General features: G+C 43.5%; 1 protein-coding gene across 1 annotated transcript in view; it reads left to right on the top strand.

Moving 5' to 3' along the window:
• The window catches only part of CTNNBL1 (catenin beta like 1), a 56111-nt gene that overhangs the window by 11495 nt on the left and 27229 nt on the right, over positions 1-17387 (top strand). Inside the window, exons 4-10 of the mRNA XM_075517213.1 lie at positions 983-1124; positions 5245-5340; positions 7606-7699; positions 8598-8689; positions 11986-12058; positions 12341-12399; positions 13148-13296. Of these exons, the coding sequence (XP_075373328.1) occupies positions 983-1124; positions 5245-5340; positions 7606-7699; positions 8598-8689; positions 11986-12058; positions 12341-12399; positions 13148-13296 (705 nt within the window). The remainder of the gene's footprint in view (positions 1-982; positions 1125-5244; positions 5341-7605; positions 7700-8597; positions 8690-11985; positions 12059-12340; positions 12400-13147; positions 13297-17387) is intronic.

Here is a 17387-nt window from a genome sequence, read left to right as displayed (position 1 = left end):
TTCTCAAAAGGGAGCTAACGAGCTCTCCCAGCATCAGTCCTCTTGGCAGTTGGCATCGGAGGGTCACCAGCCGCGCTCGGTTCTCTGGTTTTTTGGGGGGCTCCTCCTTTGCGCTCTTTCCGAGCAGTGGCCTCTTCCTCAGTGATAGGCAGGTGGTGGGTGTTTGGGGGGTGGGCTGAAAGATTGAGATCCTCGATTGGTGAGGTTTGCATTCCAAATAACTAAAGATTTCGTGCCATCATTTTGTGTGAAGGTGTTGTGCTTGCACACGCAGTCAGCGGTCTGTGTGGGAAGAAAATAATTTCCTATTATGGAGCTTTCAGATGCTGTGGTGAGCAAAACGGCTGGATGGGGTCTGAAAGCCAGACTTCGTGTGTGTTTCTTTCCACACCTGCGGTTCTAGTGAGCCTCTTCCTCCTTCAAGGAGTTTTGTTATTCACATTAAATGAATTTCTTCCTACACTTGAGTGCCATCGTTTTTTGTCCAGTTTGCTGTTCTTTCCCTTACCCAAATTCTTTTTATGGACTTTACTTCAGACTAATACATCCCACATACTAATATGTGGTAGCTAGGGAAGGTGCATCGCTCTGGAGAATTTATTTTATGTGCAGGGTTTTTTTCATGTGTAGTTACAACCTCTTGATTTTTATTTTTTTTTTTAACTTCTAGAACTGATTTGGAACAAATCTGCTTATTTACTGTATGTAAATAACATCATAGGAAGGCTTATCCTACTACGTGATTAAAGTTCAAGGGGCAGGCGTAGGACAGGATGAGGCACAGACTGCCTCTAGTTCTGGACTCGGTGGCCTTGACGTGACCACTGAGGATCAGAAATGCCGGGGCCATGTGCAGCTGGGGTGACAAGTCTTACCTGGTATCTCCTGGAAGGTGGTGGTCTCTGTTTAGAAAAGGACTGTGCATTGAACACAACCGATGTACTTCTTGCCTTTTTATTAACCATTTTTATCTTGCCCTCAGGTTCATGGAGTCCGAACTGGATTTAAATGACATCATTCAGGAAATGCATGTGATTGCGACGATGCCAGACCTGTATCACCTGCTGGTGGAGCTGAACGCTGTGCAGTCTCTCCTTGGGCTGTTGGGACACGACAACACAGATATCCTTCAGTGGTTAAAGCAGCTCTCATGTGGGAGGCTTTCTACAGACTTTTCTGTAATCTCTTATATCCTGCTTTCACAGGCTCCTGTATATGTTTTTCTTTTCTTTCCCACCACACTGAATTTATGTCTTTTTTCTTTTTCCAAGTGAAAGCCTTTTTTGTTCAAGTAATATTGATTCTGAATTTTTTCAGTGCTGTTATTCTCCTTTCTTGTTTTATGACCCTTTCATCTAGGTTTGAGTGGCTGTGTTAGAGTGTGAGCAGATGAACAATACAGGAAAAGCTAAGGAATGGGGTGCGCAGTGTATAGCCTTGAACCGCGTGCAAACACTGTCTGGAATCGCCCCCAGTAAAAATGAAACCGATTTACCCCTTTTTGTTGAGAGCTGAGCTGTCATGCTTTCAGCTATTTGCCATGGACTAGCTCACCACAGTGCTACACCTTAGTTTGTAAATGTGATAAATTCTTCGTGTGTCCATACCTTTAATTTGGTGTGCTCAGAGCTTGAGGTTGTGGGTAGCCCCTCTGGTTACGTAAATATCCAGAGATATTTCCGTGCTCAGGTAGTTCTTGTGTCACTGACCCCGATCCCTATGTGCACCTGTCTCTTGTTCCTCTGAAGATCTGAGGACATCGCAGAGAGTTTTCTGTCTATACTGTTAAAGACTTTGGTAGTTTTGAACAAAAACAGTGTCATTTTTTGAATATCCTGGTGCCTTGATGTTTAGCTGTCAGCTGATAAATAGAACTATGCCTGGCTTACCATTGCGCAGTCTTTAATGCAGGCTGAGCTCTACTTTTGCTTGTAAAATATTCTACAGTAGGTTAAGCTGAAAAATTGTGACTTGATTTGAGGGATCATGTGTCTGTGTCCTGAAAAACATTAGTGAAGGGAGGGAGCAGTGAAGCCCAGTGGAAAGGGCACTCGACTTAGACTTGGGACTACAGCAGTCTTTCCTAAGGTCATGAATCAATAAAAAGGAAAAAAGAAAAGTAATTTATTCTTTACTTCTTTTATGTATAAAGAAGTAGATAATACGTACCAGCTTTTCTGAGGTGTTTTGAAATATGCAATGTTAAAAGGACTGTTAGTGCTAAAAGTTGTGGTCTGATGCACAGATCTTGGTTTTCTTTTTTAGCACTTTTCCTTATAGTACTGTCTATTAAGAATTCATAATTTATTCTTTCTAAGTGGGTGCAGTGATCAGAAGATAAAAACAAAATGTAAATATTTTATTGCATACTAGTTTATATTACCCAAACCTGTAAGCAGTGCTTTCTATTTTGACTTGTGTCTAGCTGAACCTTGATGTGGTGAATGCTGGTCCCTGCAAAACGGCAAACACCACAGCTTTCTGCATCTGTGGTCTGGAATGGAAATTACTTTCAAGTAAATGTTTGTTAACAATTTACTGTTGTACAGTGGGAAACGCCTACCATGCATAAGCAGTTTCATGGCTACCATAGTTTCATTACTTATTTTTTTGCCAGACACCGCAGGCTTTTTGTGTACTATGTGCATGGCATTAAAAGCTTATATTGAATTTCTCATTGACAGGGAAAATATAAACTGTGGGGATTTTGACTGGGATGGCAGAGCTGATTCATAGCTGGAGTGCACAGGAATACAGCTTGCTTTGTCCTTTCAGCCATGAAAAGCTGTGTCCTAGGGTCACTGCTGCTGTCAAAGACTTGTCAGTATTTCCACTGCGAACTCTTTTTAATTGGTTTGCAACTTGCCTGTCAGTTTACGGGTAGAAATTTGGCCTGTGAATTGCAATTTTGGGAAAAGTATATTTCTCGTTATAAAACTGCTGAAGTGTTTTCAGATCCATTGGAAGCAGGACACAGGCTGTAGTAATGCCCCTTCACTGTGCTGCTGCTGCTTACATACAGGATAGAAACACTGTTAAAGTGAAGCATCTAGATGTAAAACTAAATTGATATGGCTCAAGTTTTCTAATGACTTTTTGTTAAAACAAATGGAAAAAGATTTTAAAAATGAGTTCTTCAAGGAGAGAACTAAACAAATGGCTCTTCAGATGTGATTTAAGTGTAGTGTCTTGAGGGACTAATGCAAGGAGACAAAAGCAATGTCCAGGGGGAGCTAATAATCTGCTGAATGATTCATGCAGTTTTACACAAAACATGTGAATGAAAGATGATCACCGACGAGATTTTATTAATGAAAGACAGGAAAGCTTCAAGTGAGGTTTTGCTTTTCTATCTCCTAAATTTTATAGCACAACTGATCCTCTCACTGGAAGCCTCAACAGAAGCTCCCTAGACAGGAATGCCCTGCAAGATGAACTCCTCTGACTGCTGGAGTTCTTTGCTGTGCACTCTCAGAAAAATGTGACTCAGTTGTCTTTATAGCACCCAGTAGGTAGCAGTAGTCTTCAGTTAGTTCCTCCCTTAGCCTTCTCGTCTATGGGTTGATCAAACCCCGTTCCCTCAGTCTTTCCTCACACATCATGTGCTAGCCGCCTGCCCATCTCAGTGGTCCTCCACTCTCCTGAGTCCAGTATGTCAAGGTCTCTTTTATTGGGAGAGCCCACAACTGAACAAAATATTCTACACGTTGCCTCATGAGTGCCAAGCACCAGGTAAGAATTCCTTCTCTTCACCTGCTGGTTTTGCTCTTGCTAATGCCGTGCAGTCTGTGGTTAGCCTTTGTCACTGCAGTGGCACGCTGCTGACTCGCCTTCACCTTGTCCACCAGAACTTCCAGACTCTCTTCTGCAGAGCGTACCTCTTCAGTCAGCCCCAGCGCTTGGGCTTGTCCCCTCCCAGGTGCAGGACTTTGCATTTGTTGAACTTCACGAGGTTCCTAGTGGCCTGTTCCTCCAGCTTTTGTTAATTAATAGTTGATTCCTGGCAGAATAAATGTAAGGCAGGTTATTTTCTCTTAACTTGCTTATTGAGTCGTGCTCCAACTTGCTTTTAAAAATTGTACCCTGGCACCTTTGACCATCTTTTTGTATAAGCACAAGTGAGTGTCTGCCCAGTGAGGAGTCATCACCCTTCTGTTTGGTTCCTGATGGCAGTTGCAACTGGAAGTGACATCTACCCATCAAGAAAACGTACAGATAGCTTTGGCTTGGTTAAGGAGTGCTGTAGAGTATAAAGAAAGTAGTAGTCTTACCGATACACATCTTCCGCAGCGCCTGGACATGGTTAACTTGGGACTGGGGCAGGCAGCTCTCTTACAGTCTTTCCTGAGACTAGGTAAGTCATGACTGAAACCTTGCTAAGAAAAGATATATGGAAATACTTTTCCTACTGCTGCTTGTGTGTCTGAGCAAATGCACAAATAGGAGAACTGGGAGGCCGGATTGTTAGCCTGTGCATTTTAAAGAGATTCATCACAAAGTTGTTATATAGGACATGCAGAAAACTGCATATCCTGTTCTATCCCAGTGGGACTCGGGCAAGATTGATCAGCGTGTCTGAGAGAATAGGAAAGTGGGTCTAATGAGGTGGAATACGTCTCGTCGTACAAGAGAGCTGTGTAGCAGTCAGGGGAACCGTGTGTTATGCAGCCCAGAGCTAATGAGTGAAAATTGGGCTGGCAGAAGCGATGCTGTTCCTGCGAGGTCTGCGGTTAGAGGAGCATGCTGTCCTAATTGGGCCAGGCAGAAGGGGTGATCACTCCTGCTTCCTGCAGTGGCCTTGTTAGGTGCGTGCCGTATCAGGTTAGCAGGGCTATCACTGAGAGCAGAATACCCAAATCAGATTATTGTAACTCATTTCTCTTTGCTTATATTCAATCTTGACAATGCAAGATGGTGCCTAGTTATACCAACTCTAGCAATTTTGATTTGGAAAAAAAAAAAAAAGTGTCATCAAGAAACAGTAAAATTGCCTGATACGGTAACCACACAATCGCATTTGTTTTTATCGTTCCTAATTCTTAGGATTCTGTAATTTTGGTGCTCGTGAGGACTGTCTGCTCAAGTAGTCTCTGTCCTCTTGGCTCTGGCGTTCCTGTGCCCTGCTGCTGTAATGTATTACCAGTTGTTTTGGACTGTTTCATGAGCATGCTGGCCTAAGAGCAATCTGCTTTTGATATTAAATGTGTCTGCCTCTGTGTTGGTTGTCCTTAACACCTAGCACATGTTTCCATAGCTGTGGTAGACTTGCTTCAAGAACTGACTGATATAGATACTCTCCATGAGAGTGAAGAAGGAGCTGAAGTCCTCATAGACGCTCTAGTAAGTAGCAAACTCCAGATTATTTTAATGCCTGAACAACGTCTGCCGTGTACAGCACAGCAGCGAATGCTCTGAACTGCCATGCTTTCTGCAGCTGCGGTTGTCCCTATTGCCCACGCCACGAGGAAGCTGGCCAGGTCAGGAGCCTGCTCTCTTGTAGCTGAAATGCTGTATTGAGGACCACGATGGGTGTTTTTAATGGAATGCTGGACTTTGGGGAGTAGGTTCTTCTTGCACCTTGTCTACCACTTCTTTTTTGGAAGGAACACGCTCATATTGCAAAATTTGTGTAGGCTGGGAGATTTTTTCATGCAGGGAGGGAGAATGAAGTAATATTTGTGACTTGGACAGTGTCCTGTTGAAAATAGGAGCTTGATTTGCATTTTTCTTCCTTCTTGTTGAAAAGGGTGACCTCTGTTCACCCATGAAAAATTGAAGTTTGTGGCAGGGCTCAGATTGCTGTCTGAAGGACAGATTGTGATCTTCCTAACCTCTTGCACGGGAGACCAGTAGTCTTCTACCCAGTAACTCTTCTTTCAACCCCAAAAGTCTGTGCTCGAACTGGGACATCTGTTGTTACAGTGAGGGTACGCATTTTTCTTAACAAGAAGTAAAAGCGTGAAAGTTTTCGTGGAACAGAGCTAATGCATTTTAAGGGTGGAGGAGGGTTTAGAGGTAATGATCCTTTTTGGTGTAGAGATTAAACAACCCCAGAAAATTACCTATGTGCAGTAGAAGATGCATTGCTCGGTCTTAAGTGCTCCCTGCCGGGTTAACTCTTGAGTGCCTCTTGGCCTCCGTGGTGGTGGACTTCCCCTTTTCCTGGCGTTTGTGCTGGATGCCTCCAGAGAACCGGTGCCCAGAAAAACTTGAGATTTACATCTCTGTCCTACCTTTGGGCAGCTTCTGTTAGTGAATTGCTGTGTTTGTGAAGCACTGTGGCTGTGTCTTGTTCTGTAACTATTATGTTGAAATAGAAAGATGGGGAATTACGGGTTGTCTTTTGTTTGCTTTGTTTGGCTGCTCTGTTTTCTCCTACAATCCGTCTTGTCCAGTCACTATAATGTTACCTTCCAAAGGTTAATGACAGTGGCCCGGAGCCGAGTTCCTCCAGCTGGCCTCTGGGCTGTTCTTAATTACTCTGCCTTTGTGGGAAGATTGCTGGATGAACGAAGTGGTAGAGAGGAACTGCTAGAGAAGACGTTTTCTATAAAATGTGCAGAGAGGCAGTAAATCAAGCAAAGTTCTTTCTCTGTTTTCCTTGTCACCAGCCCACTGATAATAGCCAAGTTTCAGAGGTTTTATTGTCCTCTTTGAAAGAAACAGGTCAGACCCATCTTGGGAGAAATGTTTAGATACCTGCTTTTTAGATTACTTTTTTTTTTTTTTTAAAAGAAAGTAGGTATAATGTTGCCCTACCTTCCACAGCAGCTGATACTTGTATTTTTTTCCACGTGTTCACTGGACCCAAAGCTAGTTAACAGTGTTTGAATTGGAAATGTTATTTTGTTTGACTTTTCCAAGCTCATGTCCACAATGGAAAGCTAGCCAAAGTCAAGCTGCACTCTGTCCAATTGCAGCTTTAAAAGCATACTTCTTGTGTTAGCTTTTTGATTAGGAGGCTCCACCTGCAGATGTGGGTTCCCGCTCCTGCTGTTGATTTGTCTGGGTTTTGTCAGCTTGCTGAAGTCAACTTGGTACATTCATCTTGCTAGGATTTAAATGCAAGGCTTCAACTGGTGATAATTCAGCTTTTGGATTTGAATCTGCGTGTGTGAGCATTGTTCCTTCAGCTTTTTGTAGCTATTAAGGTGGAAGATACAACAAAAATGTAGGCAGACCAGCAGTAAACAGCTGAAAGTGGAGCTGCTTGCAGAGCTGACAGCCAGCCCATCCGTGGTGGTTTGTGGTGCCTCGCACTTAGGAATTCTGAGGGATTATAAATCAGTCAGGCTGGTTCAGGAAATGAGACTGTGACAGGGTGCACGTTTTCCTCCAGATGTTTTTCTGTTTAATCTGAAACACAAATGTTGTTTAATTAATTAGGACAAACATAGTGGCAGATTTACTTGGTGAATCCTCCACTTCCTCTGAGATTTTAGAGCAAGATTGTTAATGTCTTCTGATCATGTCTGGCAGGATGTTTCAGTAGGGCTTATTGATTTTTTTTTATATTTATTAACCCCCCCGTTCTTTCTCCTTCATCTTCCTTTTTTCAGTCGTCTTTCTTATCTTTTTATCTTTCCCATGACCCTGGTGATGTAGGTGGAGGGCCAGGTCGTAGCCTTGTTGGTCCAGAATTTAGAGCGCCTGGATGAAAGTGTGAAAGAGGAAGCTGATGGTGTCCACAACACACTGGGTAAGTGGCTGTTGCACAGCCTCTCGCTCTTCCTGTATTCTGTACAAAGGGGGGTGGGTTATCCCTCCCCTTCCTTTCCTCCCTACTTCCTTTCCCCTTGAACTGCCAACACTAGGGTAGAGGTAGCTTTCGTTCAAGCACAACTTTAACCCACAGTAAAGCCTAGTCCCTTGAGCCAGCGTTTGTCGCGTGACTGCTGGTAAGGTGCCTCTTCCCAAAGCGGTGATGTGGGGAGGTGCTGGTACACGATGAAACTGTGCTGCACCAGAGGGTGTGCTCTCCTGCCTGTGTACTTACTATGTACTTATCCGTGAGCTCCACTTACTCCCTTATGAGAGCTGTTTGTGTCTTAGCAATATATTTGACTTTCAGGTAGTAAAACATTTGTATTACATGAAAGTACATCATTACCTCTCTGTTCCCCAGTCTTTGCACAGCACAGTAACTGCTTTGCAGTGTGTCGCTGTTATTAGCATTTAGACCATCATCCACTCCTTTCAGTCATATGGGATTGTAATCTCCCGCGGACTGGAAGAATAAGAGAGACTGGAAACAAGAGTTTTGGAATTTTTACTACTGCTGCTGCTGTTAGTTTAGTTTTGTGCAGTGAGAATTGCTGTTGGAGTAAAGGGAAGTATCTTGGGCTTCTTCCAGCCCAAGCTCGTGTCACGCTGAGGATGGACTGTGTGGGCAGTGTGAAAACTGAGAGAGTATCATAGACCTGAGCTTAAGTCTCACTCAAAAAAAAAAAAAAAAAAAAAGTTAGTTTTGCGAGTAACATGTAACTTTGAGAAGAGCAGTGCAGCCCTAGGAAGGACCTGGCAAAGCAGTGTTGATACAGGCCTGAGCTGAACTGCAGGTGGGGAGGAATGACTGTTTTCTGTGCCTTTCTTCTCAGCAATCGTTGAGAACATGGCAGAGTTCCGGCCAGAAATGTGCACGGAAGCTGCGCAGCAGGGCCTCATGCAGTGGTTGCTCAAGAGGCTGAAGGTGAGCTTGTTTTCCTGTTGTCGTTTGGGAGATATCGCAATAAAAACGGACAAGCCACTAGTTTGGAAGCTGGTGTACTTGAGATGGTGTTTGGCACAATGTTAAAGGCCCAAGGCTATTTATCGTTGGCTCTTTCCATCTGCATAGGTATCTTTGTCACAAGTTCTAACAGTTGTGAATACAGTGAATTCAAAACTTGCCTCAAACTGGGAAGTATGTCCCTTCTAACTTATTATAAACTAGCAAAATTGAAGGAGTTGGCTTTATGTGTAAGAAGCTCTACACAATGTGATGCAAGTCCGTGAGTAAAGTACACTCATTTTCATAGTGTTTGCCTGGAAGAGTATCTGTAATGTTGAGTTGTCTTGACTGTCTTTGGGCTTTACTTGTTTCTGTGGGTGTTCTTTTTGGTAACACGTCCCTGATCCTGCCATGAGAACTATGGTCTTTCCTGCAGGGTTGGACCCTTCACAGCGCTACAAAACAGCACTCGGGCTCCAGCCACCGATGTGGTCCTCCCCAGTAGCTGCAATACCACTGCGTTCCTAGCTCAAGCATCAGCAGTGCTACAGCTCTGCCAGCGCCCACCTTCCTTCTATAGACCAGTTACTATTAACTTAAAATATTGCTTAAAATAAGCCAGTTTTGCACGTGTGTGTGTGTTGGAGAAGCCAAGTTAAGGACAAAAAGTTAGAATTCAGGGTTTATATCCTCTGCGGTTTTAGTTTAAATGGACATACTTCTGTCTTGTCTTTATATTGTAAACATCTTACAGTAGAAGGTGTCTTTTTTCTGTTCGTATGATTCCTGTATGGTGGATTTCTGGTCCATGGCTGAGACCTGTAGGAATATAAAAGCTGACCAGTGAGTGGGGAAACTAATAAAGGCCATTTTATGCCTTTGCTTCCTATATTTCTAACACTTTTTTGAGTTTCAAGTGGTGTCTTTGTTTAACTGCTGCTGGTGGTGGCTTTTTCTTTGAACTCATCTAATTGCCTTTTGAATTCAGAATTACTTTTTGACACTCTTAGCATTCTGTGGCTGTGAGTTGCACAGTTTAACTTTGTCTTGTGTGAAAAGATGCCTAAACATTCCCTGGAAAATGGAGTAGGAAAGGAATGGATAGTTCAGCTTTCTTACAGAGCTAGTGAAGGAAATTTAGCAAACAGATTCTGGCTTTTTCCTAATGCTATTAGTAAGGCATTAGCACTTCCATACTTAAATGTCTTTATGGTTAGAAGGCCTCTGAATCACAGAAATACTCTATCAGCTTTGTAAGTGTGCAGACACCCCTCTGTGCCCCTCATATACTTGTTAGCAGAAATAACCTATAATTTCTCACTACAGATAGTAACATAATTATATTCCTTTTGCTTAAAAACAAAAAGTGAAGTTAATTTTATTCCAGGCAGGTATGTACTGCTGCCTGCCTTGTAATTACTCTGGCAGCTGAAAGACTTAGAAACTTGGGAAAGCAAAATAATCACAACTTGGATTGCCCTGCTTGGTGCCACAGAAAATGAATGTTCAAGGCGTTCAAAATTTGGTGCTGAATGTGTCTTTCCTTTGCCCCGGCGTGTGTTAACTTTGTCTGGTTTTGGGGATGTGTGATCAGGCAGTGCTTTTTCTTGCTTACACGCTGTCGTTGTGGGGAGCTGCACGCTAATGAAACCCTCGCCCAGGCGCCTTCGCTATTGGCAGCGCTTGGTCTTGAATCTCTCGCCCTGACAGATGTGGTTAGGATTAAACCAGGATCCCAGCATCTGGGTAGAGCATTGTGCTGCTGAAGAATGTCTATGGGATGAGTTTTAAAATCAGAGTTCTGTCTAGGCATTGGGAAGGACATCTGGCACACAGCACGGAGTGTGAATTTCTGTTTTCTCACTACATTTCAGGTTGCATAATTGTATTCTGACTGTCAGAACTGCCTCGGAAAGCTTGGATAGAGAGCTTAATAGTTCACTTCTCCAAAGATAAGCAGGGTTTGATGATGTTGTGTGCAGCCTTGAGAGAACAGCGTTGTTTCCTAACGCTTGCCGTAGGATGGCAGTTGGTACGCGCCCTGACGGGAGCCAGCAGAGCCGTACAGCACCGAGCGCCTGCCCCCTTCCCCCTCTCATGCCACTGATTGCTTGGAAGCGTTATGTGGTTGCTGCAAGTACCATCGTCTACAGCATGGTTGGGGATCGTTTGGAATGAAAAGCTTTATTTAAAGTCAATACTTCGTGGCATTTGGGATCTTCCTACTTTTCATGGTTTTGTGTTGCATGGTGCTTGTGTATTGTGACCTTCTCTTTGGCAGCAGGTCGGGATAATTGGCCGCGCGTAGCCTTGCGCAGGCAGGTCCACTCAGTCAAGCGGCAGGTAGTCGTGCGTTTGGGGAAAAAATTTGTGGGTGACAAATGGTATGTTTTAAGCCTAGTACTTATTGCTTGCCTTTTTTTTTTCCTCTCAAACAGTGGAATACAAATAGCTGGTAACTGATGATTTTTAAAATTGTTTTGTTTATTTTATAAATTCCTTCAGTAAACCAGTTTGCATTATTATCTGATGGGTTAATGTTTAGTCTGTTTCTGTAGATGAAGCAGCTTGGGCAGCATGCAAAAACATTGGATCCAGTTCAGAATCCCACTTCAGTTTGTTGTTTGGTTGTTTTTTTTTTCTTCTGAGGGGAAAAAAATTCAGCATTTTGGTTTTGTTATGATTTTTTTAAACATATTTGAATATGGAGGGAATGTATGGAATTAAAGTTATGTGACTGTGCAGGCTAAACCGATCTCACGTCCTTCTGATTGTGACATTGTGATCCTCACACAAAATGCGGGCAGTTACTCTAATGTTACTGTGATGTGTTTTCTGAAATTCTGGTTTTGGTGGCAGGTTCAGACTTTCAGAATAGGGATATGCCCATGCACTCGTAAAACATCATGGAAAATTTATCACAGGAAAGAGATTCCATGTTGCAAAGAACTGGAGACTGTTCTTGGGGCTTTTGCGCCAACTTGGTCAAACCTACTTACGTAGGACAGCGTGAAGGATCAGAGCTGAGTTTCTACACATGCGTGCACAAGCACACACGCACAGAGACATACACACACCCTGCCTGCACCCCGTCACCCCTGAATCCCAGAGAATGATTACTGTTTTGTCACTGAGGCGTACTGCAAAATTACCGCTGTTGTATTTTGGTTTAAGTGTTGCTCACATGTTCAGTGATTTGATTAACGCGTTCTTCAAATCAATGAAACACAGAGAGCCGTGCCCTGATGAGCCTCTTGTTCCTTCTTTACCAACAGGCTAAGATGCCTTTTGATGCCAACAAGCTGTACTGCAGTGAGGTGCTGGCTATTTTGCTCCAGAATAACGATGGTGAGACATGCCGCTGGTATCGATATTCTGTTAGGGTAGGATCCAGGCTTCTTTCAGATCACAACAGCCCTCTTCTGCCTTCGGCTTCCCTTTGCTTGCGCTCTCTCTCCTGCGCGTGTGCTCTCTCACATACGCATGCGCCCTCTCTTTCTCTGCAGCTTTTGTACTCTGTCAAGCCGTATTGATTTTGTTCGCTGATGTATCAGTGTTAGATGGCTGTAAAATCTGACAGTTAGCTTCATTTTTCTCTCTCTTTTCCCCCTTCCCCCCACCTCCGTCTAGACAACAGAGAATTGCTTGGGGAGCTGGATGGGATCGATGTGCTGCTTCAGCAGTTATCTGTGAGTAATTCACATACACCCTCTCTACCATCAGGAAACTCGCAGGCTGGGTGTGAGGAGGTGGAACAGATTCTGGGTGTAGTGCTGTCCTAGCGATCTGTAGATACTGAAGCACAAGCAGGGCTTTATGTTTAGTGGTGGCATAGTCCCTGAATAACTTCCACACAAGTGTATCATCCATGGTAAGTGAGGTTAATCTCTGTTTTAACGATGTTAACATTGAGGTACACAGAAGTTAAATTATTTTGTTAAAATTGTGTGGCAAGTTGGAGATAGGCAGGGTTGGAGTCCGGCCATCTTCAGCATTCTTCACTCGAAGCACTGGGCTGCATTGTGCCTACCTTTGAGCTAGCTGAAGGTAATGTGTTCATAGGTCACTTATATTTCTTGAGGTAGCACTGTCTGCAGCATCCTCAGGTATGTGTTGTGCCTAGGAGCTCTCTGTTAACAAGCTTATGCACATACTTTTGTGAATTGCACAATCGGTGAATTTGCCTTTCCCTTTGGAGGCCCTGTATTGTCTTTAAGTCGTGCTGCAGACTGCTGCACATTTGTTGGTGTGCTGTCAGGGCAGTAAAAAGGGCAGCAGAGTTACAAGAGAGAATGCATCAGTGACGTGTATGATTGCTGGCTTACGCATACCAGATGCTGAAGGCTTGTGGTATAAAATCTTCATGTGTACGCTACAACAGTGTGGACCAAATTGGGCCCTCCATTTTGGGGTAATTTTGCTTTCTTTGTCATGCAGGTGTTTAAACGACACAACCCTAGTACAGCAGAAGAACAGGAAATGATGGAGAACCTGTTTGATTCCCTTTGCTCCTGCCTAATGCTCAGTTCCAATCGCGATCGCTTTCTGAAAGGCGAGGGTCTGCAGCTGATGAACCTGATGCTTAGGTACCCAGATAACTTTGTGATTTTCTTGCCTGCTTCTGACGTACCAACACATGTTCTGGCTAGATAGTTGTGGTTTTCTGTTTATAAAATTTCTGTGTTAGCATATTTGTCTGCCTTCTCTTTCTTTTTTTCCAGGATGTAAGTTGGACCTTCTCAGGCATATAAACTCTACTCTTTGTCTTTAGCTTTGTTTCCTAAGAACTGGGGTTACTCCAATAGCTGCTGGAAAGTAACAGTGCAGGTCTGTGTGGCAGACGCCCAGATGAAAGAATGCTGTAGGTCAGGCTACATCTAAGGATGTAGCTAATCCTCTAGGGATTTAAAAGACCCCTCTGAGGGCAAGAGAGAACCTTTGTGTGTCTCTAGGGAAAACGTTTTTCCTTTTGTTCCCCAGTTCAAGCTTCACTGTGTTGTGTATCCTCTGAGCTGATGAATTTTTGTGGATGTTGATACAAAAATTGTTTTTGTGAAATGGGCGTAAGTATGCATTTCTCCTTGAGACGTGTTTTGTCACACCATGAATCTCCAGGGCTTCTCTGCTCTCTCTTTACTTTTACTTCCTAGCCTGGTACTGAATTGTGTCTTCTGCGCTGACTGGCTTCCTCCCGACCTCAGGACTGGGCGCAGCGGGGCTCTGTCTGGCTTTCCCTGGTGTGCTAGGCTGTGTGTGGTGGCTGGTTAGCAAACGCCAACAAGAAATGATGTATTCCTGCAGCGCATGGCTGGGTAATGTGCGGCAGCAGGGAACTGAATAAATAACCAAACGTGGATTATTCAAATAGGAACACTGGGTTTTCTTGAGGCTAATTAAAGAAAAGCTCTGAAACTAAGAACGAGGGGGAAGCCTCCCTCTGCCTTGAGTAGTAAGCTGCTAAACTAGCCTTGCAGAACTAATTACTTGGAGTTCTTGTGCCATGTGGGTGGGACTCGGTGCTTGGATTTTTAATAGCTTTTTCCCCATTTTTGGACTCCACTGTTTACCACTCTCTGTACCAGGATCCCAGCTGGAAAATTATGACAAGAGGAAAATTTCTCCCTGGATGCATTCCCCGCCCCCAGTGGTTGTGAAGGGGTTGGGAGGGACAAAGCATGACTTAACTGCCAGCAGCAGCTATGTCTAACGGAAGGAGCTTCCAAGACGTCAATCTTTTGATGTTTAGGAACCTAACTTATTCTACAGTCTGAATGGGATTGGTAAAGTGACAATGGAAAAAAAAGTAACAATTCACGGAATATTTTCTAGAAGCTTATAACACTGCTGTCCATAAGCATGGACTATATTGACAGTTGATTTTTTTTTTTTTTAAACTCTTCTCATCTAGTTCAGATAAGCAGAAAAGTTGAAGTTCTTCTTACCTGGCTGTTTGAGCAAATAATGTTAGTTGATAGTTGTGACTGAGTCTTATCCCCAAACCGGCTCACTTCTGGCCCTGAGTTGTCCTACGCTGCAAACCTCATTTACAGCAGCACCTAGTTGGACAGAGAGAGTAAACTTGCTTCTAAGGATGTCTTCAGACTAGAGTTGAAAGCGTTAAGCTGGTACTTTTATTGCTGATTCATGTTTTTCCTCTTTTGAAGAGCTGCCAACCGCTTTTCTTAGTATTTCACGCTATCTGTGTTGTTGACATGTCAGTTCATTCCTATACACAATTTTATTTTTTGTCTTAATACTGCTAATGAATGAAAGCAGGATTCTGACACAGGTAGTCATGCATGTAACCTAAAACATGTGAAATCAGTGATACTCAGCACATGCTTAAAGCTACTTCCATACTTCCGACTGGCTGGGTCAGAGCCACGATGCTGTCCTGAAGCTTTTACTTTTGGTAGGTGTGGTATTTCCTTATCAGTGTTATAAGCTTGCTTCTGGTAGGCATGACACAGATGTGACTGTACACGTGTTACTTAACTAACTCACATCTTCAGAACTGCAGGAACGCGGTGCTAAGCTCTGCTATCTCTTGGCATCTCTTGAAAACCAACTTTTTGGGTTCTAAGTTTTGGTGCTTTGTCGGTAGTAAGTAGTTAGAGAACGAATGACAGAGTCAAGTGCTCTATGGAGAGCACAGGAGGTGATTAAGGTAAAAGCACTGGTTTGTGGTGATGAAAATGAGGGAATGGATGCTGGGAGAAGGTGGCTACATTAGGAAGAGAAGCTTTGGACATGCTCAGCTGCTGCCATGGGAGGGTACTCGCTTTTGCAGGTCATGGTGGGATAAAGGTAGAAAGCTCTGCTGGACTTAGCGCTTTGGTGAGGAAAAGAGAGCACGTTTCTGTAGCTTTCAAACCACCAAACAAAGCAAAGCGTCTGACAACTGACACTGCAAGGTTTTGGTGTTTGTTTGCGTGTGGGGTTTTTATGTATTTTAATATAGAGAAGAAACTAAATGGCCATTAATTCTGTTAACCTCTGTTATCATTGGGAGTTCTCTTGGTGTATGCTTAAAAGCTCTTACAGGTGCTCGGTTTTTCTTGGACAGTACTGCTTTGGTACCTGCAGGCTAGCATTGTAAATGGGGAGCAAGCCTTGATAGTTGTAGGCTAGAGAGCTGCATGGGGGTATTATGCTTCTGTATCTTCTTGATACCTTCATGATAAACAGCAAAGAATAGAAATGCCATTGGGTTGTGATTGACCACCTCGCCCACAAACAAGGCAGAATATTTTTCTCTCCTGTCGGTGTCCTCCGAAGACTGGGGGGAGAGATCTGTTATTTTTTGTTTTTACTTTGAAGGTGGTTAATCATTGTACCATAGTCTGCGCAGATGAAAGGACAAATAAGCAAAGTTGAAAGTTTATTGACATGATGTGAGATAGATAAGCTGTGTGAGAATAAAGATATCAGGCTTGAATCTCCATTGCTGTCTTAGAGAACATAGCATTCTGTATCTAGTGCTACCCAATACATCTAGCCAAGTTGTTCTGTTACTGACGGTCGTGCACACAGACCTGCAGAGAAGTGTAGCGTCTTTCAGCTGAGCATTTAACATGCTCGAGAGATTCCTATAGACAGTAATGAAAACAGGACTCCTTTCTATTATGCTGAGCCTTAAAATGTATGGCCAGCAGCGAAAGGCGATGTTGTGTTGTGTGAAATCCTAGTTTATGGGGAGAGAGTGGTGACACCTGAAAATGAGCACAGTGTGGCTGATGCGCTTTACGTGCGTGTCCATAGCAAGCCGTGTCCTGGACTTGCCATGGTCTTGCGGTGTTGAGGGGGACTTGCAGTCGGCCACTGGGAGCGGAGCTTCACCGAGCAGGTATGTGGGAGGTGAGCAGAGGGGGCTGGGAGAAGACCAGATTGAGAAGGACAGAGCCTGTGACCGCAGAAAGGAAGCAGGAAGTTTTGAAGTAGGGTGAGAGGACGGGTGTAGATAATTATTTGATTTGCATCCTGCAGCAATGGAGGCTCGTTTATTTTATGGAGTGTCTTTGTAAAAAATAGGATGGTTTATCAAGGTGGTAGCCACCAGCGGAAAGTTTATAAATGTCACAAAGAATTAAATTCAATTTTTTTTTTAGGTCAGGAAGCACTTTTTAGTACACAGTCCCTCAGCCTCGCCTTGGTAACCTAAATGCAGTTTACCTTACAAAGCCAAAAGAGAGAAAAACAGGCTTGTAATGTCAGTTCCCTTGCGCACACTGACAGGAAGCTTATTGCTTTTGCTGTAAAATTGTGTTAAGGTTTGGAGGAGATGCAGCCACTCCGTTCCCAGGGGATGTGTCAAGAAGATTCTCTGTTGCATAGGAAAAATGACGTGTGGCTTTCCCAGTTATTAACCGAAGGTGTGTGTGTATGCCCATAGACAAAGGCAGCAAAGGGACCTTACGGAAAGGTGCATCACTTGGGCAACATGATTTTCTATTCTGCAGCTATTCAGTGGCTTTTCTTGACCCTCAAAAAAGCATTTGCTCCTGTACAGCAAAAACAAGGTGAAAATGGACAACTCTGTATGGCTCCCCAAAGCTTGACTATAGCTATTTCAGGGTATATTTTTTACGATTATTAAAATCCTTTTATGTTTTCTTGTCCTGCTGTTCCTAATGACCCCATGGAAACTTAGACTGTCTCTTTACTAAATCTTCTGGTT

This window comes from Mycteria americana, chromosome 14 (assembly GCF_035582795.1).
Source record: "Mycteria americana isolate JAX WOST 10 ecotype Jacksonville Zoo and Gardens chromosome 14, USCA_MyAme_1.0, whole genome shotgun sequence".
NCBI lineage: Eukaryota > Metazoa > Chordata > Aves > Ciconiiformes > Ciconiidae > Mycteria > Mycteria americana.
The sequence above is the reverse complement of the archived record's forward strand: the minus strand, read 5'-3'. Positions and strand labels throughout refer to the sequence as shown.